At 37.2% G+C, this 25,221-nt stretch overlaps 1 protein-coding gene across 1 annotated transcript in view; it reads left to right on the top strand.

The window, feature by feature from the left end:
* The window catches only part of Cdk14 (cyclin dependent kinase 14), a 546,799-nt gene that overhangs the window by 138,337 nt on the left and 383,241 nt on the right, over nt 1–25,221 (top strand). The window contains exon 3 of the mRNA XM_023707130.1: nt 12,254–12,499. Coding sequence (XP_023562898.1) covers nt 12,254–12,499 — 246 coding nt within the window. The remainder of the gene's footprint in view (nt 1–12,253; nt 12,500–25,221) is intronic.

The following is a 25,221-nucleotide window of genomic DNA, read 5'->3' as shown; positions in this document are numbered from 1 at the left end:
CTTATTCCACTGAGCCAGCTCCCTGGCCCCTAAATATTTCTTGATGGAAATATCGCAAAGCATTTCTCCAGTGATAGCTCAGTAAGGGCTGTAACATAGCTATGGCTGCTGCAGCACACAGAAGAATGCCGTGTTCTCAAATGTTTCCATTTGACTGTGTTTATTAGTTGATGGATTCAGATTTAAGTGAAATTAGGTCAGACCCCAAGGAAACTCCTCAGTAGAGAAACAACCCTGTTAGGACCCAAATCATAATATTAGACATTGAAAGCTGGTGTGTGGAAGCAGCTGGCGAAAGCGTCTCGTTGACTGGACAATATCGCAACTCAAGATGCTTTATTCAGTGTTGTTTCTTAGGACTGATTCTTTTGAGGGGCTATTTGAGGTTAAAAGGGGAGGCTTTTTGTTAGGAAAATGCATGATTCTTGACTAAGTGTTGAGTGAGCACCCATTCATCTGCACTGGGGTTGTTAAAGAAACAGAAAATTGGTTTATGTGGCGCCCGAGGAGCTTACAGTATGGTCGTGGACAATGAGCAGGAGTGCAGGAAAAAGGCAGACCTACTGCCACTTCTTATTTTTTTATTTTTTAAAGACAGGGCTGTGCTGTGCAGTTCAAACTGGCCTTGAGCTCACTGTATAGCCTAGATTGGCTTCAAACAGGTTAATCCTCCTGCCTCAGCTGTCTGAGTGATGTGATTACAAGCATATGCCATCATGCCCAGAAACTGCCACTTTTAACGTAATAAACCAAACATATGAGAGAAAATTTCATTGGGGCTTATATGAAAATAGTATGACAGGGCCGGCCAGATAGTTGAGCAGATGAAAGCCCCACTTAGGCAGATGCAGGGACCCGGGTTTGATTCCTTGTGTGCCTGTCGGTCCTGTCCCCAGAGCACGCTGAGACAGTGACTGAGACAATGACTGGTGGTGCGTGCCTGTAATCCCAGAGCTTGGGAGGCTGAAAACAGGAGGATCACTGTGAGTCTGATCTGTGTATTGAGACCCCGTAGACCCTATACCAAAATACATTAAAAAACAATGACAATAGCATGACAACAACACATATTTAAATGACATTATGGTATATGATCTAAACACAAGGTAGTTGGTAGTGAAGACTGTTTTGGTTATTGCAATACCAGTGATGTAGGGGCATGAGTAGCACTTAATAGCAGAACCAGTGTTGTCAAATGTTCTATGGTAAGTACATATTGCTGTACAGGGCTGCCCACAAGTACTGTGCTGCCTTACAAAGATGCCCAGGATGCCACCCATGAGAAATGCCAAGATTTCATAGTTACAAAAAAATTGAGAAGACTGGAAACGTCAAGAAAAGTGTTTGTATGTGTGTGTGTATGTGCCCGCCTGTCTTTGCTCTTTCTAAACCTTGAAATCTAACGGAAAGTGGCACATAAAAAGAGGTACAAAGAAGCACGTTTATGTGCCTGGCCTTAGGTAGTTGATCTGCACAACTTCAGGATCTTTTGAGCCATTTCCTTTCCAGTGCCTGCCTTCAAGCGTGTGGAATGAAGAAATAGAGAGGATCACATTCTGAACCTAGAAAATGCCCATCACAAGAAAATGGTTAATTCAAAGGGAAATTTTCAGCCTGAATGGGTTCCCTTGAAATTAATGCTGACCTTAAATGAATTAAATTGTGCTGGTTTACATCCATTGCTGTGACTTCAGGAGACAGTTGTGTGGGTTTTACGTGGCCCTAAGTTAAAATTATAGGTCAAACTGTGATTTTTGAAGCCTCTGGAGCTGTTTGAATTTCTAATTGTTTTTACAGAGTTTAGATCTGCCAACAAATGGGCAAACCTCTCTTAACAATGAGTAGATGCAATTAACTGATGAGATGGATAGCTACACTGCAGTTTATATGTCACCAAGTTTGAAATTTGGGGCTGGGGAGATAGCTCAGTAGAATAAGTGCTTGCCTGGTAAGCACAATAGCCTGAGTTCAATCCCCAGGTACGACAAAACAACAACAACAACAGCAACAAAAACCAAAGACCAAAAAACAAAAAAACCCCAAAGATTGAGATACTATATTCATGAATTTAATGGAAAAAAATCAAAGAACAAAAGTTTATTTGATATTTGTGATAAGTTCTTTATTTTTTAATGTTTTCAGGTACCATGAAACATTCTTGCTTATGTGATTCCTCTCATTTTCATTTCTGAATGGAATGAAGTATGGGTGAAAACATGTAGTCATAGAATAATGTGAGCTTAACTCGCATTACTGTTGGACTGTCTTGTTTTCACATGGGGCTGGTAACACACCTGTCTACTGGGATGTGCTGAAGGGCCAGGTAGCCAGTACATTTTCTTTTGGTCCAGTGAAGCCTCTTAGTTTTCTTAAGTTTATCCATAAACTTTTTTTTTTAAAACATTTATTTATTTATTTATGTGTGTGTGTGTGTGTGTGTGTGTGTGTGTGTGGCCAGCTCAGCCCACCAGGGGGCGCGGCTGGCTGGCATGTGGTGCTGGGGGATCGAACCGCGGTCCCTGTGCTTTGCCAAGCTTATTCCAAGTAGGTGCTTTAGACCACTGAGCCATCTCACCAGCCCTATCCATAAACTTTTATTAGACATTTCAAGAGATGATTTGAAGGCAGAGGTACTCTTGGCATCTATACAGTGAATGTGAGACACAGTTGTTTTCCTGTGGAAGAGAAAATCAAGTTGTTGAGATTATTCCAAGGAATAATTACAATTGAAGGTATGCACAATAATGTAGGGAGACAGTATATAGTCACTGAGGTGACCTCTAGTAAAGGTTTGATTTGTGGAGTGTAAGGGTTTCGGGTGGAGTTTAATCATCAGGGTGGAGTACAGGCAATTTTTAGGTCTAGTTGTGTTTGTGTGGGAGGAAGCTTTTCCAAGCAAAGGCCACTGACAGGCATGAGGAAAGGATAGTGGATGCTGATGGTGAGTGGAATGTCTGTGGTTTGCTGTGCCTGGGACAGCTACGTGGCCTTTGTACTTGGCCAAGGACCCATTTATGTACACTTACAAATATATGTAGCAATAAAAGTAATTTTGAAAACCAATTTGTCTCTCTCTATTTAAGCAACGATTATTGACTTAATTAAATTCCCTTAATTTTACATACTAATTTAGTGTGACTGATTATTGTAACATATTTCAGACACTTTAACAAAGAAAACATGTGCAAATATAATTATTACAAATTATATTACCACATTTATCACTTACCCTGTAGTAAAACACTAATGCAATAGGTTGAATTAATTTCATTATTGTTTCTTTATTCCTTTTTATACCTTCCAACTAGTCTTATAGTACTATTCATTTAGATTCCTTTCAGGGAGTTCAGTAATAATATTTTTAATATTTTCTTTGGTTGTATAATCTTTATGGGCTCACAAGTAGAATAGTGTGTACTCATAATTGCCTGGCTTACAGGATCTGAGTTGTTGATCCTTGGGTCTTGATTTTCCCAAAATAGTAATTTTTATTGAAGTCACTGGTTGAAAGCCAAGCTGAATTTCCTTTTCAGTGTTAAATTTATAGATGTTAAAGAAAGTTACTTTTTAGAAATGTCTTTTGTATTGGTTTCATGTTGATTTTCTTTGCAATGTGGTGTCTCTGCCAGATTAGTACTTCGGAAAGTATCACTTTGGGAATATAGTTTCAGCATGTCACTTTGTTATACTGGCCTTACCTCCCAGCAGGGGAGTATCCATGTTGCTCTTCTTTCTTCACCTCAGCCTGTCTACCCACATGCCCCAAGCAGCTGTGCCTTTTTTGGGTATATTCCTACTTTGTCTAACACAGCTTGGTTATTTACTGTTGTCTGTTTTAAAACCAACCATGTTTTATTATATTCATCCTTTTAAAAAATATTGTAACTATCATTTGCTCTTTCTTGCAACTTTTGTCTTTTTGAAATCATAAAGAGCTCATGGTGTTTCAGTAATTGGCTACAAGAAAGTTGGACTACTATTTCCCCTTTTAATGGTCATATGTATAATCACCAGTTAGTCAATGGGAGCCACTTTAGGCAGATTCCTTTGTCCTGCTCTCGTTTTCCTGGACACTTAAAATATCCTATTTTTTGTACGAGTGGGATATTTCCAAGATGTTTTTGTATTTCTTGCGCTGTAAGCTAGAGTCCATTGCCTTGTAAGGATTCTTTCTTTTTTCTCAGTGGAGAATTATAACAAAGGCCAAAATCTGTGCCATACGGATATATATGAAAATTAGAAATGGATAAAAGTGTTCATATTTGTTGGTTGGAAGAATCTACCTTTTTGAGTTTTAGGGATTCCCACTAATTCTTTTCCATTTGGACATACCATGTATCTGTCTCTTAAGTTTTTTTCTATGTGGAATTATGTATTTTACCAACACTTTCTAGTGCACTGACTATAAGCATTTTGTTGTGGGAAGACCATAAGCATTTCCCTGTGGGGCAGGGAACAGTTTAAGGTGCTGACCGGTTGTTAGAAGGATTCACTTGAAGTCCCAGGTGCTTGGGGAGAGCACCAGTGTGTAATCTGTTTTCCAGCGCTGTTGTGCATTGCTGAATGCAGACTGCTTGCTCTCCTCTTTATGTACTCCGGGCACTTCAATAACTTTATTCAAAGAGTTGCCAGAAGTTGCATCTTTTAGCAAGGAATAAGTGCTATTGTTACTTCACTTGCCTGGGTCATTCTCTAGGCCAGTGTTCCCCTTGTACATTTAGTGTCTGCAAGGTGAATGGCCAGACAGGCTTGGGAGATACCCAGGGGCCTGGTTTTGCTTTCTCTTGTCCTTATATATGGTTAACAGCGATGGCCAGATCACATTTAAGTAGTGTGTCTCAAATATTGGAAACTTGAACCTTTTCCACAGCAGTTACTTTGTGCTATGTGGAAAACTCAAGTTTAGATTACTTTCCTGGATGAAGGTACACAACAGGTACTTATACCTGTATTATTCACACAAACCCAGCTGCAGTGGAGACTGGAATACATTAAGTATACAAACTTAATGTGGAAAATTTGTTTGTGAGCTTTATGAGCTGATGGAATTATGTCATGCAGCAGATTCTTAAGTACATGGTTATATGTTGGTATTAGTCATGAGAATCATTGCTGTTTTCTCTTGGGCCTGATACACTGTGTATCTACAGCAGTTCCTTAAGAACATTGTGCTCCAAAAATGCTTGAAGCAAATTTAAGTTAAATAAATGTATTAGTTTTCTATTGCTGTGTAGCATGGCCCCACAAACATACTGACTTGTTATATCATAGTTTCTTAGTTTTGAAGTGTGAACATGCAATAGTAGGTACTTTTTTCCCCACATCTCTCTGGGTTGAAATCAGGATGTTGCTTGGGTTGTGGTTATTAACTGGGGTTCATGACCTTTTTACAGATCACTAATTGTCAGAAGAAATAATTTTCTTGTCTGTACAGGACAGTGGTGCCCATTTGCCTGCTATTGGTGAGATGGAGACCAGTGATTGCCATGTGGTACCCTTTAGGCAATTCATAGCATGAGTCTCTGCCTTATTCTGGGACAGCCAGACTGCATGCCTCTGACCTTCTCTTCAGCTGGCTGGAGAAAATGCTCTGATTTTAAAGAGCTCATCAGGTTGTATCAGGTCCACCAAACTAATACATAACATAGAAAAATAATAGAGAGTCTCATCCTAATCTAGTTCTGAAGGTGAAGGATATTTAGAGACAAGGAATACTGGTTGTCATTGTAGAATTCTGGGTAGTGAAATGAACTTGCAATTAAATATTGTTGATAACACTATGATAATAGCTATGAATAATGTTTCAGAGCTTTGGCTTTTTTAGTAAGAAAGTACAGAGATTATTCATTTGAATGAATCTTCCAGAATTTGATTTATTAACTCAACAGAATCTTACAGAGCTTTATACTGAGCGAGGCACTGTGGGAAAGTAGTGCAATAATATAGGCAGCGTCGCTTGCTGTATAGATGTAGATGAGCAGGGCAGGACTCATCTTGCCTGTGTTCAGAAGGGGTGCCGGGGAACGATGATACTCTGCAGGCCAGGATGGGATGCATTGATACATATTTTAAGTAACATATGAACTAGGAGCTAGCTAGCAGGATACGTGTGACAAATGAAATTATTACCATAGGCCTGTGACTGTAGTTTACTGTTTCTGAGTTTATTTTATATGCTTTCTGTTTGTACTTTATCATTTGTTACTAGATTGCAAAAATGATAAATGTGAAATTCTTAGGAATATTTAATTGGAAATACTTTAGGTTTATCAATTTAAATAATTTCCCCCTAAAACCTTAGGTCAGTTATTTCCTTGTTTGATTTAATTAGAACTTACCCTATGCTCCTCTCTTGGGACAGAGTTCATGCTTAATATTTAATTTTAGAATTGTCTTTTGTTTTGCAAAAACTTCGAAGAGCTTAGATTAATTATACATATCTTTCTATGTTAATGTTTTTTAAAATAAAATGAATTGGCATATGAATCAAATAATGGAGGAGTATAAAAATACTACTAATCTTACCTTTTATCTGTGCAACAATTGTACATGTGTGGAGGTACCTGAAGTTGAATGTGGTGTATTTCCTTTAGGACTTTGTACTGTATATATATATATATATATATATATATATATATATGTGTGTGTGTGTGTGTGTGTATGTATGCATTTATTACCCATATGGAATCAATCTATACATATTATTCCAAAAATAATATTTTTTCTTTAACAATGTGCACTTTGCTTAAATATCTTCTATTTTTCCTTACCTGGTAGCATACAGGAATATGGAAATTTTTCATGTGAATAAACATATTCTAAAATCAGTTTCATGTAGAGTTATTTCTTTAGACACAAATTAAAAGTATCTGCCATGCTAGCTTTCTGTCACTGTTACAAAATACCTGGTCAAAACTTCAAAGCAGGAAAGGTGTACTTTGGCTTAGAGCTTCTGAGGATAGAGTTCATGGTCACCTGGCTTTGTTTCTTTGGGCCTGTGCATAGGCAGAGCATCATTATGAGGGGCACCCAGTGGAGCAAAGCTGCTCCCTTCCTGGTGATTGGGAAGCAAAGACAGAAAGAAGCAGGGGTTGGGGCTCCGTAGCCTGTCCAGGGCAAGCTGCATTGACCTGACTGATTTCCATTAGGCTTTACCTCCTATGATTCCAATTATCCCCAGTGAGCCGTGGGCTTGGAACAATGTCTTCAGCATCTCAGCCTCTAGGAAACATTTAAAATCCAAACCGTAACATCTAGATTTGCATTAAGATAGAGACCATACAATTTTTCATTACAGACACCAAAGTCTCCAGAGGATAGAGTAAAAAGATTAGAGCATGAAGTGGAAAACAGAGTGAAGCTCAAAGACTAAAATGAAAGTGGAGCAGGCTTAGAAAGAAGAGAATGAAGATATTGGAAAGGAGTTAGCAGTATAGTGGGGAATGTAAGCAACCCTTATAATGAGTATTACTTATGGTTTTCATTGGTACTGTTCTTTTTTATTTGTTAGCTTTGGAATTGAAAAACAAAAAATCCAGAATTGGGCTCAGTTCTTTGACCTTCTTCCAATTTGGAAATGAAATCAAGATGGGAACAGATGTCAAAGATATTACAATGTGAAACTTTTTAACCAACATGGCTCCTTTTGTCCTTCAGCCCATGTTAACTATTCTATGATAACCCATCAGTTTAAGTGACCATCTGATTGTCTTTTATCTTGTATGAAGTGAAGTAATTATATACTCTCTTAATTATTTAAAAATATCCACTTACAATCAGATGATGATAGGACAGTTGAAGAATAATTGGGGACTGTTGTTCTATATTGTCAGGTTCTTGTTTCAGTGATAGCTTTTTTTTTTTTTTTGGCGAAACCAGGGATTGAACTCAGGCCCTTGCGCTTGCCAGGGAAGCACTTATTCCACTGAGCCATCTCCCTGGCCTCAGTGATAGCTTTTAAAATGTGAGTTCTAGCTGTATATAAGCAGAATATGTAACATTTGGTAATTATTTTGGGCACTGACTTTGTATCCTATTATGTTGCTGAATTTGATGATTAAGTCCATGAGACTCTTAGTGGAGTTTTTGGCGTCCTCTGTGTAGAGTCTCATGTCATCTGCAAATACTGATAATTTTACTTCTTTTCCAATCCTTATTTCTTTTATTTCTCTAGCCTCATTGCTGTGGCTAATGTTTCTAGAACTATATTGAACAGGAGTGGAGACTATGGACATGCTTTTCTTGTTCCTGATTTTAAAGTGAAGGCTTTCAGTTTTTGCCCGTTTTAGTATGATGTTGGCTGTTAGTTTCTCATAGATGGCTGTTAGTTTCTCATAGATGGCTTTTATCAGATTGAGATATAGACCATCTACTCTAATTCTCTGTAGGTTTTTTTTTTTTTTTTCTTATCATGAATGAGTGTTGGATTTTGGACTTTGTCAAAACTTTTTATGCATCTATTGCAATGATCATGTGGTTTTTCTTCTTGGTTCTATTGATGTGGTGTATTACATTTATGGATTTGTGAATGTTGAACCATCCCTGCCTTCCTGCAATTAATCCCACTTGGTCACGATGTATAATCTTGAAGATTTGCTGAATTCTGTTTGCTAGTATTTTATTGAGGATTTTTGCATCTGTATTCATTATAGAGATTGGGCTATAGTTCCCTTTTTCAGTAGGATCTTTCCCTGGTTTTGGTGTCAGAGTAATACTTGCCTCCAGGAATGAGTTTGGGAGAATTGCTTCCCTTTCAGTTTCATTGAAGAGTTTGAGAAAAGTTGGCATTAAATTGTCTCTAAATTTCTTATAGAATTCTGTTCTGAATCCATCGGGACCTGGAATTTTCTTTGTTGATAGGGTTTTTATTGTATTTTTAATTTCATTTCTCATTACTGGGTTATTCAGAGTTTGTATATCTTCTTGACATTTTTTGGCATTTCATATGTAGCTAGGAAACTGTCCATTTCCTTCATGTCTTCCATCCTGTAAGAGTAAAGATTTTGGAAGTAGGTATCTTCTGATGATTTTCTGAATTTCTCTAGGCTCTATAGTGATTTTGCCCTTTTCATTCCTTATTGCATAAATTTGGGTCTGGTCTGGTCTGGTCTTGTCTGTCTGTCTGTCTTTCTTGGTTGCTTGCTTTCTTGATTAGGTTGGCTAGGAGTTTATCAATTTTATTTATTTTTCAAAGAACTAGCTCTTTGATTCAATTATTCTTTGTATTGTTTTCTTGTCTTGTCTTTTCTTTTTTCTTTTTCTTTTTTTTTGTGGTACTGGGGGTTGAACTCAGGATCTTGCTCTTGCCAGGCAAGCACTTATTCTACTGAGCTATCTCCCTGGCCCCATGTATTGTTTTCTTCATCTCCAATGTATTAATCTCTAGTCTATTCTTTATAATTTCCTGCCTTCTTTGGGATTTTGGCTTGACTTGCTTTTTCTTTTTCTAGGAGCTTGAGGTATAACATAAGATCATTTATTTGGGCTTGTTGTGTTTTTCTAATGTGTGAATTTACCACTATAAATTTTCCTCTTAAGACAGCTTTCATTACATCCTACAAGTTGTGTCTGCATTTTGGTTGGATTGTAAAATTTTTTAACTTCTTTTGTTACCCACTGGTTATTTAGGAGGTTTTATTTAATTTCCATGTGTTTATAGGGTCTTTGTAGTTTCTTTTATCAATTATTTCCAGTTTTATTGTACTGTGGTCAGATAGCATGTATGGGATAATTTTAATTTCTTTGCCTTTACTTAAGAATGCTCTGTGTGCTAGTTTATGGTCTATTTTAGAGAACATCACATGTGCAGCTGAGAAGAATGTATGTTCTGTTGCTGGGTAAAACACTTTGTAAAGGTCTGCTGAGTCAATTTCTTGACAACTTTGGTTTGGTTTTGTTATTTCTTTGCTGATTTTTTTTGTGGCAGTGCTGTATTAAAAGTCCCCCATTACTATTGCATTACTGCTTATTTGATTTTTTATGTCTGTTAAAATTTGTCTTATGTAGGTGTTTGCTCTTACATTGGGTGCATATATATTTATAATTGTTATCTCTTCCTGTTGCAGTTTTCCCTTAACAAGTAAGAGTGACCTTCTTTATCTCTTTGAATGATTTTTGGTTCAAAGTTGATATTGTCAGCAACCAGGATGGCCACTCCTGATTTTTTCTCATTTCCTGTGGCATGGAGGATTGTTTTCCATCCTTTGACTTTTAGTGTGTGAATTTGCTTTTGAGTTAAATGTGTTTCTTGCATGCACCATATTGTTGGATTTTGTTTCTTAATCCGCTCTGCTACTCTGTTTCCTTCTTTTTAAAAAATGTATTTAGTACAGGGTCTACAGTGTCTCACTATGTAGATTGGACTCATAGTGATCCTCCTGTTTTCAGCTTCCCAAGAACTGGGATTACAGGTGCACATCACCATGCCCATCTCAATCCCTGTCTCCGTGCACCCCCGGGGTGGGGCCAGCTTGGTACTAGTTTGTTTCTTTTGATTGGTAAATTGAGGCAGTTTACATTGATGGTTATAACTGATACGTATTGGCTTATTTTTGTCATTTTTTTCTTGCTATATGTTCGGTATTTTTTCTCTCTTTTTAATTACTTGCTCTGTTTGGTGGGTCCTTTCTGTTGTTCTTGAAGCTGTGATCACTTCTGTCTTTCTACAATATCTCTCAGTACTCTTTATCAGGTTGGTTTGGTGGTCATGAGTTTCTACAATAGTTATTTGTCATGGAGGGATATTATTTTGCCATTGAATTTGATAGATCGTTTTGCAGGGTACATCAATCTGGGTTGGAAGTTATTTCTTTTAGGATCTGAAATGCTTCACTCCAAGCTCTTTATTTGATAGTTTGTGTTGAGAAATCTGTTGTGATTTTGATGGGCTTTCCATTGTAGGCGATCTGTTCCTTCTCTCTAGCAGCTTTTAATATTCTATTCTTCTGCTGAATTTCTGAGATTTTGATTATTATGTGTTTTGGTGTAGATTTATCGTGGTTGTGGCTGTGTGGAGTTCTGTGTGCCTCGCATATGTGTATGTCAGGTTCTTATGTTCAGAAAATTTTCTTCTAGTGCTTCTGCACATAGTCTTTTTATGTCATTTATGCTGTCTCCCACTGCTTCATTGACACCTGCTATTCTTATATTATTTTTCTTTGCATCATATTGAAGTTGCTGAATTGTGATATCCTGGTTCCTTGTTAGTTTTAGGAGATCTTTCCTCTGTCGTTCATTAGCTGCAACACTATCTTCAAGGCCTGACAGTCTCTCTTCAGTTTCATTCAAAGGGTTTTGCCAGCTTTCAGTTGATATGTGTTTGAATCTGTTTCACATATTCTAATTCTTTCCTGTGTTGTTCTTTCAGTGTTTCCATCATTTTTCTATTCTCCTCCTTCAATCTGTGTCTTCTTTAGCTGTGCTGAGCTGTTCTTTCACAATTGCTATCATTTCTTTTTGGATGTGAGAGATTATTTCTGATCTTATTTCTTCTATAGCCTGATGGACTTTTTTCTTTACTTCAGTGGCATCATTTCAGAGATTTCAGGTGTTTTATTTTTGAGGAAAAAAAATTGTCTTTGTCTCCTGGATTTGTTCTGGGTGGGCTTAAGGATTGATATTGCCTTTTACTCCTGCATTTTGGCATTTTTTTTTTTTTTTTCTGTATTTTGGGACAGGGTGTACAGGGTCTCACTATGCAGGTCAGACTTGTAGTGATTCTTCTGTTTTCAGCTTCCCAAGTGCTGGGATTACAGGCACATGCCACCATCTCACTTGCTATCTCAGTGCTCCCTGTGGGTGAGGCCAGCACGGCAGGCTGGGGGTATTGAATGCCTGCTGCTGTGCTCTGCCTAAGCAGGCCTTTAGTCTGCTGAGCTATCAGGCCAGCCCTACACTTTGGCATTTGTGAAGCTCCTTGTAATCACCCAGACAGTTTCACAGGCTGTCTGGAGTCCGACAAAGTTCTGGAATGGCTCCAGGAAAGCTCCATGCCTGCTTGTGCTGGGCTGGCAGATCGCAGCTCTCCTACATCCTGCAAGCCACTCAGAGTCTTCCTAAGTTCTTGTATTAGCAGATTGATTATGATGACTTTTGTATTGTGATTGAAGCTGGTCAAGCTTATAGAATGCTGGCTTTTGGATATTTCCTGCAATTGAAATGAACACATTTCCTAAAATAAGAAATCAGTATATTTAGTGATGTGAAAATTACAGTGGAAAGTTCTGAATTTAGTTTTTTTTTTTTTTTCTTCCAGATATGTGTCACAAAGATGTCTACACGGAACTGCCAGGGAATGGACTCAGTGATCAAGCACCTGGACACAATTCCTGAGGATAAAAAAGTCCGGGTCCAGAGGACACAGAGCACTTTTGACCCGTTTGAGAAACCAACTAATCAAGTGAAGAGGGTACATTCTGAGAACAATGCTTGCATTAACTTTAAGACCTCCTCTGCTGGCAAAGAGTCGCCTAAAGTTAGGCGACACTCTAGCCCTAGCTCGGTAAGTGCAATCATCCCATTTTTCACTGAGTAAACAGAAGGAATATCCTGCTAATTATAGTATTACACTGTGCTGAAAGATGCTGGTTGATTTTATCAGTTAATTTTTGTGCATTTTGTCTGAGGGTGGTTTAATGTTTTAAGAGAGAGAGAGAGAGAGAGAGAGAGAGAGAGAGAGAGAGACTATATGAGGACTCTTTACTCCTAAGTACCCAGCGAGCAAATGAATGAAATGATTCAACTTATTTTTGGAAAAGCCCCCTTTTAAAGTAGGTCATAGTCAGAGGAATTTATAATTAAAAATCTTTAGCCTTTCAGGCTCTTGGAAAGGTTCTTGAATTTTACTTTCTTTGTGTGTACTGAGGATAGAAATTTCCAAATTCAGAAAGCATTTCATTTCAGGAAAAATGTCAAAATTTGTTCACATGCTATATTCCAGTTTGTTTTCAATAGAAATATTTTATAATGTTAAGAGCTAAACGTTGAAGTTGCTTTTCAAAGAGAAACTCTATATTCATCATTGTAAAGTTTATTGAACTCCAAATCAAGGCACTTCTTATCTCTTGACCAAAGGAGGTTGTAGTTTCAGCTGCTATTACAGACTACATGACTTAAAACAGTGGAAATCTATGTGTCATTGTTCTGTGCCTGAAAAGTCCACATCAATGCCCTGACAAACGTGTGAGTGCTAAGGGTACTCTTTGTGGTTTGCACATGACCATATCCCCAGTTTCCTCACTGTGTGTGTGTAGTGGGTGGCAGGGAATCAGCTGTCATATCTCTTAGTACCTTCCTATAAGGGCACTAACCTTGTTGACGAAGGCTGCAGACTTGGTACCTTACTGCTCAAAGACTCCATTTTCTTTGAAGAACACAAAGATTCACTTTGAAAAAGTGGGGTAATATCTCAAGGTGATTGCTATTGTTGGCCTATAATAATTTTATTGGATCTTATTTATGAAACTGGTTTGCACTTAATGTTGTAAAAAAATCCAATGATCTTTTGGTCATTGAGAATTAAGTAAATCTCAGATATAACCTATATTTGTGAATGTTTTAACATAGATTTAGTTTTTAAAAGGTAAGCCATGCTCAGAGCATTTTGATTCTGTTATTTTGCTAAGAAGCATATAATTTTTCATAAGTTTTAAGTAGTATGTCTTGTGAGGGCAAAAACAGAATATGAAATGTCACCTTTTTGAATGATATTGCCTCTTCAACTTAAATTGTATGAGACTGCACAGTTATATTATATTTTTATTAAGAAAGATGAAGTAAATATTGTTAATATAACATTGTGAGAACTGATTGTGTGGTTTTCCTCACAATGTTCTTCATAATCTTTATCCGTGATTATAAGAAAGGCTCCACCTATGTCACAGATATCACTAATATCTGGGGAAATTTTAGACTTAGTGTCATGTAGAAGTAATCAAAGGAGTTATTGTACCAAAGTTAGTTACTTTGGTACAAAAGTGATTTTGTATCAGTCACTTTTTTTTTTTGTCCAAAAAGAGTGATTGGTATAAAAAATTATACATATTTTATTGGATAGTTATCTAAATATTATTTTGTATCGATTTATAATTACAGAAATTGACATACATAATGTTACAGTATAATTTATACTTAAAAATATTCACTGTGTATCCAAATTCAAATTTAACTGAATATTCTGTATTTCATCTGGGAGGCCTAGTTATAATCCACTAATAGTATACTATTAGGTTGCTCTGCTTTGGCCATTGGGGAGTTATTTTAGGTTGTTTATGGTGGGACCTTTGAGATACCTTCATCATTTTTTTAAATGTATTTAGTACAGGTTCTACTGGGTCTCTCTATACAGACCAGACTTGTAGTGATCCTCCTGTTTTCAGCCTCCCAAGCACTGGGATTATAGGCATGCACCACCATGCCAGTCTCAGTTGCAAGCTCAGAGCACCCCAGGGACAGGGCTGGCATGGTACACCTGGGATTGTCCCTCTGTCAGCCTAAGCAGGTGCTTTAATCTGCTGAACTCTCTGGCTGGCCCCTTTATCATTGTATTTTGAGTGCTTTCTGCTGCTATAACATGTTCTCAGTCTACATTCTTTCTCTTTCTCTGAGCTGGAATCACCCATTTCTCTTAGCAGTTTTCTCCCTCCTTTAAAATATGTTGTTTAGAAGCTAAGGTTTAGGTTAGGTCTGCATATTGGTACTGGGGGTCATGGAGCTTCAAAAGTCAGTGCATAAATAATAAAAAATGATAACAATGGGACTTTGATACTCATTTTTGATTTTTCAAAAGCAGTTAATTAAAACCCTTCTACAAAAGGTGGGATTCATCTCACTAATGTGCTCTGTATCTCTCTCTTTAAAGTTAAACTTTATGTTTATTAAAATAATACTTGACGATAGCTGAAAAGGTCAAATAGAAGATGATTCTGGGAGTACGGCTATGGCATAGGTTTTGGAACTTGTCATGTAACTAGAACAACTAGTGGAGTAAAACCAAAACCAGTGCATAGATGACCAGCTGTGAACCTCAGAATTGGAGTAAATGAACAAGCTATCAGTAGTTTTGAGGTCTGTATTGTGTCAGAACATGTGATAGAAGCAGCTCAGGGAAGGCAGGGGGCCTGGTGACCCCTCTTAGAACCAGGAACACCCAAGTTGTCATCGGATACCTGCCTGTGGCTTGTCCTGCTCCAGTCCCAGGACAACAACAGCAACCAGGAGGGGACATTGGTAGCTCCTGTGAATGGAAGAACGCAGGGAGATCCGTTGAGATCTAATTGTACTGGGCAGTCTCTTTGTCTTGGCACTTCTCCAGAATGACAAATTGAAGCACTTTCTTGCCCTGATAAAAGATTTGGGAGTAAAGTCTGTGCAGCGCAGGCTCCATGAAGCCAAAGGAAGGAGACGATTCAGGAAGCAGTGACTTTTGGAGGGAAAGTGACTTAGGTATGAGGGATGATATGCAGGAGAAAAAAAAAAACCACATCAAGGGCCAGGGACATAGCTCAGCAGTGTAAGCACCTGCATGGCAAGTGCAAGCTCTTTAGTTTGGTCCCTGGTGCGAAAAAGAAAGAAGGAAAGAAAGAAAGAGAGAGAGAGACAGACAGACAGACAGACAGACAGACATCAAGAGACGATTTTCTGTATTATATTTCAATTTCCAAGTGTATTTATAATTTTTGGCTTAAAATAATATATAGTATTTATAATCATACAATGATATAAGTATTGTTCATAGTAAGGACATGAAGTATACTATGATTAAATTTCTATTCTTTCCTAATTGTAATTGTAATTCTAATTGTAATCTCCTTTTTATTCATTAATTGTACTAATTAACATAATTAATATTAGATTTCAAATTGAGGCCTAGAAATTTTGAGCAGAACAGTGAAAATCCTCTGAAACAAATCAGAATCAGGTACGTTCATCATTTTCTCCTCCTGAGAATCCCTTTTTATTTATCTGACCTAGATTGGTAGGTCTGCAGACCTGTAGCCCAGTGGCCCTCCAGTGTGAGGGCCTCGTCTTTCTGAGACTTTCTTTTTTCTTGTTTTTGCTTGAGTCTTGTTCTCTGTGGTTTCTTGTCATTCTTCTTCTGGATTGTTTGTTTCTTAGTTTTTAGACCGTTGTTAGTGTTGCTTTCTCCTCTGGGTGTTCTGTTGTTATTGAAAGCCAGAGGACTGTTCTCACTGCTAGCTGGTTCTGTACTCCAGACCCCAGTTCTTGAGTGATTCTTAGATTCTGAAGTATGAACTGACTCCCCATTGGCTTATGAGTTTGGTCTTGTAGGTATCATGCTTTCTTTACCTACACTTGCGGGTGGCTTCTCATCGCTCATCTCCCTTCTCATGCTTTTCTTTCTCTTGTCTTACTGTTTCTGTTTGGTCTTAGAGATTACAACTTTACTGTCATTTCCGTATAGATTAGTAGGGAGGAGATATAAACATGGGTTCATGCCATTGAGTTTAATTGGCAATTTTCTTTGTTCCCTTCTGTTGTATTTTTAACCCATGTATGCTAAAGTTTTAAAACTTTTTAATTTTTCATATATTTTACGTAGAAAAATTCAATGGAAAAGAGTCTGAACAGAACACATTTAATTGTGTTTCATTGTTCTGAACATTCCAAAAGTGGAGCACTAGGCACTGAAGGGTTAATTTCCTTTGGATTCTCTTTTGTGAGTTTCATATTAGGTGTACCTTATCCTGGTTCACCCTGGGATGTCTTTCTTCTATATCAGAGCACTTACATCACTTTGTGTAGACACTGCTTTTCATTTTAGTAATTTTGCTTCCTTTCTACATGCCCTGAAAAAATGTCTTTGTGCTTTCCCTGTCAAGCTAGAGAGGGCTTCTCTTTCTCTTTTAGCAGGGTGCTACAGTATTTGCTCTTCTCTCTTTGTCTGCTGTCTTTTTGCTCTCTGTCCTATGGTGAGAGAAAGGGGTGTTTTATTTTTGTGTGTGATGAAAAGACAAATTTCCATTTGTGCAGAAAGGGAAGGCATTGACACTTTTCGTATAACAACATTTGCTATCTCCCACAACAGAGTGTGGATTCAGTCATTTCACATCATTTGGTAAAAATGCGAAAGCAAGAGAGCTGTATTGGCGCAGAATACGTTATTCCTAAAGGTGGGTGATTTAATAATGGTAAACACCAAGGAATCCCGTTACCTATGAGTCACCAGGATTAATTCATATCTTTTTTTTTTAAATTTTTATTTATTTATTTATTTATTAGAGAGAGAGAGAGAGAGAGAGAGAGAGAGAGAGAGAGAGTGTGTGGTGTGTGTGGCCAGCTCAGCCCACCAGGGGGCGGGGCTGGCTGGCATGTGGTGCTGGGGGATCGAACCGCGGTCCCTGATGCTTTGCTAAGCTTGTTCTAAGTAGGTGCTTTAGACCACTGAGCCATCTCTCCAGCCCCAATTCATATCTTTAATGCTATTTCGAGTATTACTTATCTTGAGTAGTCTCCAAGAGTAGATTTGAGAAGGAAGAAAGAATTCAAAGTTTAGCAACGCACCTAATATTTTAATGAACAAAGCATAGTTTTTTGGAAGTACCATGGGATAGAAACTATTTTAACCACGTTCATACTGGTTCCTACATCGGTATAAATAGTTGTGGCTGTTGCACATGCTTGGAGCCTTGATTGCATTCAGGGACCTAAGAGTGCTTTGATATCAGTGGTGGTGATGTTCATCTATATTTGGTGGTTTTCTTTCCAGAGAGAGACATTTTAAAGTTCTGGAAAACTGTAAACAATCTGAGTTTATATTACAGTTGCTATCTTTTAGGAAAGTGTTTCCGACATGTTTTGGATGATGTACATATTTTTTCCACTACCATTCCCTGGGTAGTATTTAGTGTTGACACAGATGTAACAAGCTTTTAGTACCCTTTCCCGATCATTTCCCAACCTGGCTGTGTTCTTCAGTAGCTACAACTATTGAGAGTATGTAGATAAACTGCCCATCTTGCCAGCCCAGTTTAGAAGAGATTTCATTGAGTTGTGTTATTATAAGCTGAGCTTAAATAAAACATATTTCCAGGATTTCTTACTTACGTTAGTGTTCTCTATACATTTTAAAAATTTCTCAAAATTTACTTCTTTCAATCACTGTGAAAACCTGCATTCCACGATACACAGATCTAGTCTGGAGAGAGGGGAGGGGTGTACAGACTTGTAAACAGCCATTCTACCTCCATTCTTGCAGTAGCTTTCTCTTAGTATTGCATCATCTTAAACATGGCCCTCATTTGCATGTTAATATATGTGACATTTAGACGCATCTCTCTGTCCAACATCTAGATCTGCTTTATAGACAAGTCTTGCCTGAGTGTGGCCTTCAGGGGTATAAGTGCTGGGTAGTAGACCCTGTTATGGAAGTCAAAGGGAAGGGAACAATTCTCCAAGTCTGGTTTGATTTCAAGTCCTTGCTTAACGGGTTTACATAGTTCTGGTGGAATCCTCACCCCCAGCCCCGTTTTCACAGTGACAGTGTAACATAGTAGATGAGTGGATTCTTCGTTGTGTTCCTCCTTCATTCAGTACATTGTGGTCTGGATCTTAAATGCCACCCACAGGCCATGTGTTGAAGGTTTTGTCTCCAGCCAGGCCTTAAGGAAGGAAAGGAAGTTAGGGGGTTATGCCCTTGAGGGAACTATGGAGACCCTCATACTTCCCCTCTCTCTCTCTCTCTCTGCTTCCTGGCTACCAGGAAGTGAGCAGGCCTCCTCTGTTCCATGGTCCTGCCATCATGTTCTGTGCAGCTGTTGACCCCCGACAGCATGGCCAAGTGACCATGGAAGGGAATTGCTGAAATGAGCCGAATAAACTTTTTCTCCTTTAAATTGTTTGTGGGGTTTCAGCAGAAGACATACATAATCATAATTAACATCGCCTCTATACGGGTGGAACTAGGGCTCCTTAGGAATACTCTGCCAGTATGGTGGTGGTAAAAAGATAGATTCCATTCTGAGAATTCTTTGGTTTTGAATTCTAGTACTGCCAGTGAGTTCTTAGGTGAATTACTTTATTTTTCTGATCTTTTCATTACTTTATTCAAATGGGGATGATAGAACCAATCTCATGGAGATATTACAGGGATTAAATTTATGTCATGTGTACAAAGCTCAAGGCCTACATGGAGTAAATACTCAGTACTGGCTGGTTGTTTGAGGCATTACTATACAAAGAGCTAAGGTGAAAGATCCAAGGATACTTTCTTAATGGCAGGGTGGCAAACACTGTTCAACTGGAACATTGTCTGCTCTTTCCATTACCCAAGCCAATGTTCCCCTCCACTGGTCTAGACAATTGGTAGTTGTCTGCACTTTTTTGCTGTTTTTGAAAAATGTATTATCTTTATCTCATTAAATTCCCCATCTCCATGTGGTTAGTGTCTGTCAGCAATTGCAGATTAGCCTTCCGTGTTTCCAAGTCACTGAAGCGCTGTGTGAAGACTGCATTCTAAGTAGGGAAGTGATAAGCGGAGACGAGTTGTTCCGTAAAGCTGTTTTCTGTCTGTCCGCACACCTGACATTAAAGAACTGAAGATAATATTTAGAATTGACATCTTAGTTTGACCCACTAGCGTTGTTTAAGTGTGATGATTTAATACAACTGGAAGGCCAAAAAAGGTAAATGGAAAGCCTGAACTTTAATTATTAAACAAAATAGGAGCTTTCCTTCTGAATTATTCTTTGTTTTGCTCTTTGATGGGAAGGATTATATTGCTGACCTCTTTAAAAACTTGCCATTTAAATTCCTTATTTATGTGCACAGTAATTACAAATAAGACTATTTCTGTATCCTTAAAGTAAGATACTCAGTTTTTTAGACTCCAAGTCTGAAAGCTCAGGCTATCTCATGGACATGGCCTTTTCCGGGATCATTCTTTTGTAGATTGGAACAATTTTAGATTGCAATTATATGTCTTTATCTTCCCATGAAGTCAGTATGATTGATCCGTAAATTATAGTGTATTTCTAGAATAAGTACCTATCAGTTTCACAGGGTAAACAACTGACTTTTTTTAAACCGCCAAATGCAGCACAGTATTAATTTTCTGCCATTGCAGTGTTAATAGATATAGTTTTAGCAGTTAAGGTGTGCAAATCCATATGGTTAGATGATAGACTTTGTACCATTAGCATTTTCTCTTCCTTGATTTTTCTTGTGAATAAATGAAAATTGTTTTTATAATAAGATAATTGTCCTTGTTTTTAAAATTTCCTGTTCACTGTTTAGAATTGTAAGGTCTGTGTCTTATCTTTATTTCAAGTAACAAGGCGGATTGTGAAGAGTCAAATACACAACCTTTAGGAACATATCTGTACCTTTCCCAGAGTGCAAGCTGTTGCTGTCTGTTCTCTGAGGACTGGTCTCATGCTTGCTCTGAGTACACGTTAGCAGTTTATCTTGTGTTAGGTGTAAAGAGGTAATTTTCTACAGCCACTTTTTCTTTTTAACTTACATTGGATTCATTCTTAGAGGAGCACAAAAGCAAACATGCAGGCCTCTCATTCTGATTTTAAATAATTTAGAGTGGAACTGTGAACACAATATTTTCCCCATTGAAGATCATTTTATACTGAAATTTAGTATAGGTTTTAAAATTGCTATTTAAAACTTGGGCTCAGGAGGGTGATGGTAAAGTGTGACATTCGCAAGCTGTTTCTGCTGATGAAACATGCATGAGAACATAACCCACACAGGACTAGTCAGGCAACTTTGAATGTAATTTTCCATTAAATTCTACTTGATTCAGCTCACCACATGGTTTGTATCTTATATGTTTCTTGAAAGAAATAAAATATGAGGGATCCTAAATGAGTGTACTGCGTAGACATCAGAAACTCATCATTGTAATTACGAAGTTTAACGGACATGGAAACTAAATTCCTTGAAAAGTAAATTATAACCTTCTGTCTTTTCTTCTCCCTCCATTCCTGTTTGTGTTCAGTTTTGAAATGTCTTTGTCTTTCTGTTTCTTCTTCATTTACATGGCTGTGAGCTGAATCATGACCTTCTAAATTGTGATATTGAAATCCCAATGCCCAGTACCTCAGAATGCTACTGTATCTGATGACAAGGTCATTAAAGGTGCAATTTATCTGAGTTGATCATTGAGAAAGGCTCCTAATCCTATGACAGATATCTCTAGAAGGAGAGGGAAAGGCACTCAGTTGGAGGAGAGGCATTGAAGACTCGGTGAGAAGGGAAGGAGCCGCCAGCCAAGGAGAGGCCTCAGGAGCAAGCAGACTAGTCAGCAGCTTGACCTGGGACTGGCTTCCAGTACTGGGAGGAAGGCAGGTTGCTAGTGGTGGAGCCACCTACACAGCTTTGTTATTTATTTTTTATGAGCAGAATATATTTCTTAGGGGGAAAGAAAGCTCCTGTCCAACAGGGGGACAGGAGGGGGCCCCGAGCAGGTTGTCCCTTCTTTGTTATTTTAGTTAGCATATTTTCTTAAAATATTTTAATTAAGAAGCTTTCGCTACTCATTTTTTTCTTGTACTCTGTACTAAATGAGAGTGGATTAAATAGGTGACTTTTGCTTAGAGGAAAAAGTGTGTTTAAAGTATATGGTTTTGGGCAAATTAATCTTATGGGGGGTCTTATTTGTGTTAGAGTAGATAATGCTGATATTGTCATCCAGCTTTTGGAATTCTGCTTTTGGGAAGGCAAGATTCTGTTTTTTCTATATTTTACTTTTTATCATAGAGTAAAATTGAGCCGCTCAAGGGATACTTTATTCAGGAAATGGTTACTATGGTGTTCACCATGGTGGCAGATTGAGTAACTGCCCCTGAAAGCATTCTTGTAGTCTTTATTGAATTCCCAGAGGTCGTGTCCGCATTTGCCATGGTTGTTCCTCCTGTGGTGTTCCACCACTGCCCAGTGATAGGCTGGGTTAAAACTTGGGGCTCTCAGAAATTTATTCTTTGCCCTTTTTTCGTGGCACTAATTACAAGTAACAGAAGTTGTCTGATGAGACTTCCCCCGCAAGCACAGTTTCAAGGAACCATCTGTCATATACACTTTGAAAGATTTTATTTTTTTTCCATAATTTTATTGAGAAACAAATAGCAATGAGACAGTTTCAAACCAAATTGGTAGGGCAGTTTCAATAATTAACATACTGCATACATTCTTCCTAGTGGTTATTTGCTGTAAGATTTGATTTTAGAGTCAGCAAAATCTTTAGTTCCATATCCAGATTTTGTCTTTTTTCCTTAGCAGAATGATCTGTGTTAAGGAAGTTAAAACCATGAACATTTATACTGTAGAGGGTTGACCATCGAGATGTTAGGCTCTTCGCAGGTAACTGGGTGGTAGGAATGTGCAAGCATTTGTTTTCTACCGTCTGTGTCACCACCGATTTTGAATAGTGGAGTTTAGAGCTTCCTTGTTTTCTTCTTTAATATGATAGTTAATTGTGTCTTGCACCCTTAAAGGCAGAGTTAACAGGAAGTGGTCTTGGATGGTGGTCTTTTGTTTGTTTTATTTCTTGAGTGTTTTTTGCAGTGCTAGAGATCAGACCTGTGGCTTTGCCATGGAATATACACCTAAAATCACAGGTACTTTGCCATGGAATATACACCTAAAAACTTCAGAATTATCTTTGTTAAATGAGGGTACTTTCCCCTTTTGAGTTCCATAGTTTTTTTGTTTTGTTTCGTTTATGCATATATAAGATTTAAAAATTCTAAAAAAATTTATTGTATTTATCTTAGTTTTTCTTATATATCGAGATACACCAGTAAATTTTTAGATGTTGAGCTATTATTCTATTTTTTTTGGAACCAGGGAACACACTTATGTCCTTGCACTTGCCAGGCAGGTGCTTATGCTGCTGAGCTATCTCCCCAGCCCCTGTTGAGCTATTCTTGAATTCATTCCTTCTTGGCCATGATGTATTATTTTAGCATAAGTAAAGGAAGTGATTGTTTGATATATTTTTTAGAATTATTGCTTTTATGTTCATCATATTTGACTTTTGTTTTTTAGTTGATTAGATAATGGATGAATTTTGGTAAGAGAGCTATGCTAAATTCAGAAATTAATTTGGTAGCATTGAATATTTTTGTGATTCAGTAGAGTATTTGCTTTTTTCAACTTAGCAATTATTTGTTAGCTAAATTTTAGTAGAAGTTGTATTTAGTGGTGCATTTAAGTTTTTATTGTTTAAATTGATTATATTAATTTTGTTTTTATTTATTTATTTATTTATTTATTTATTTATTTTGTGGTACTGGGGATTGAACTCAGGACCTTGTGCTTTCCAGGTAGGTGCTTATTCTACTGAGCTATCTCCCCAGTCCAATTTTATTTTATTTTGTTTTTTTTTTTGCAGAATCGGGAATTGAACTCATGCCCTTACGCTTACCAGGAAAGCACTTATTCTACTGAGCTATCTCCTCAGGCCCTTGTTTTAGTTTTTGCTGCAGCCAGTTTGGGTATTTGATTCTCTTAACAGGCAATAATGTATGTTTTCTAAATTTTCAAGTATTTTAGAATAAAGCTATACATACAATTCTAGGTTAGCTACTGACAATGTATACGTTTCTACACTGAGTAATGGTCTCTTTTGAACTTCTGATCTTTATTTGGTTCCCTTTTACTTTAAGCAGCAGAGAGTTGTCTCTTTTAACAGCCTTTACAAACAACATTGAGCTTTAATGGTTACGTCTATATTTTTGTCCATATTACATGGATGTCTTTTATTGTCTTTATTAATCTCTTCTACTGCATCATTTTAGCTCCTTTTCCACCTGGAGTTAAATGTCTTAATCCCATTACTTCTTTTTTGGTACTGTCGGCATATATGTTTAAGTTTTCATTTACGTATTGATTTGGCTACATTTTAGAGGTCTTAAAATGTCATGTCATCACATTTATTCATGAAGTTTCAGTTTTGAGTTTTTGTTAGACTTTCATAAGACTTTGTCATTATTTTTAAACATTTTTATTTTGTTAGTACATATTTACAGTACATGAAGTTTACACTCGACTTAGGTAGTAGGTACAGGCACATAACATGTTTGATTCTTTTTCATTCTCCTGCCCTTCTCCACTGCCTTCTTATCTGTGTTCCCTTTCCTCATTTGCATTGTTACTGTTATTATTTTCAATATACAGTGTTTGCATTCACTGTGGGTATATGGCACATTTATATGAGGCATTTTGAATCTTTTTTTTTTTTTTTTCTCAGAACCAGGGATTGAACTCAGGCCCTTGTGCTTGCCAGGCAAGTGCTTATTCTACTGAGCCATTTCCCTGGCTCCTTTTTTTGGATCTTTTTATTTCACCATTCTTCCTACTCCCACCCTATGTATCTTGGATTCCTTGTTTACAAAAGGATCTCTGTTTCCTTCTATTACTTCTCTTTTTCTGTTCTTTATTTATACCTTGCCCTACTCAAAAGAGATTATACTATACTATACTATACTATACTATACTGTACTGTACTATACTATACTTAAGACTTAATATTATGTTTTCCAGGTGTATGCTTTTAACTTATGGGGATTAGCTGTTCCATTTCTTTTTATTATCATTTTTTAAAATAAATTTATTGTATGTATGAATTGGATGTACAGCACATAACATGATATGTATCTATCTTGAAATAAATCCCTGGTAACACACACACACACACACACACACAAACACACACACACAAAACAACAATCTTAATGTATAATTTTATTACATCATGTTCAGAAAAATAAGTTGAGCCATAGTGCTTCTGCGGTTTTCTATACCGAGACCTTTGTAGCCTGATTCATGATCATTTAAAAACTAATGTTAAATATTTGCTGAAGAATATAAGCATGTGCTAATATATATATATAGTAAAGTAACATGTTGATTCTGATATTCAAGTGTGTAGACTACTTATTGGTTGTCCTTCTCTTTGTTAATGTTGAGCAATGTTTGTCTTCTGTTATCACTGTAGATTTGACAGTTTCTCATTTTACAATTTCATGTATTTCAAAGCTGTTATTAAGCCTTTACTCGTTTATATAGTTATTACATTTCTTAATAGATTTAAAATTCATTAGGTGGGAAATTGTAACTTCATTTATTGTTTTGTGAATTTTGTATTATCTATATACCTCTTTCGTTCACTTTTAGATTAATTCTTTCAGTTTTGTGCCTTTTAAATGGCATATTGTTAGATCTTCCTTGCTTTTTAATCTGAGCTTTTCTTTT

The sequence above is a fragment of the Octodon degus genome, unplaced genomic scaffold, assembly GCF_000260255.1.
Source record: "Octodon degus isolate 3935 unplaced genomic scaffold, OctDeg1.0 scaffold00281, whole genome shotgun sequence".
In the NCBI taxonomy this organism is placed as follows: Eukaryota; Metazoa; Chordata; class Mammalia; order Rodentia; family Octodontidae; genus Octodon; species Octodon degus.
The sequence above is the reverse complement of the archived record's forward strand: the minus strand, read 5'-3'. Positions and strand labels throughout refer to the sequence as shown.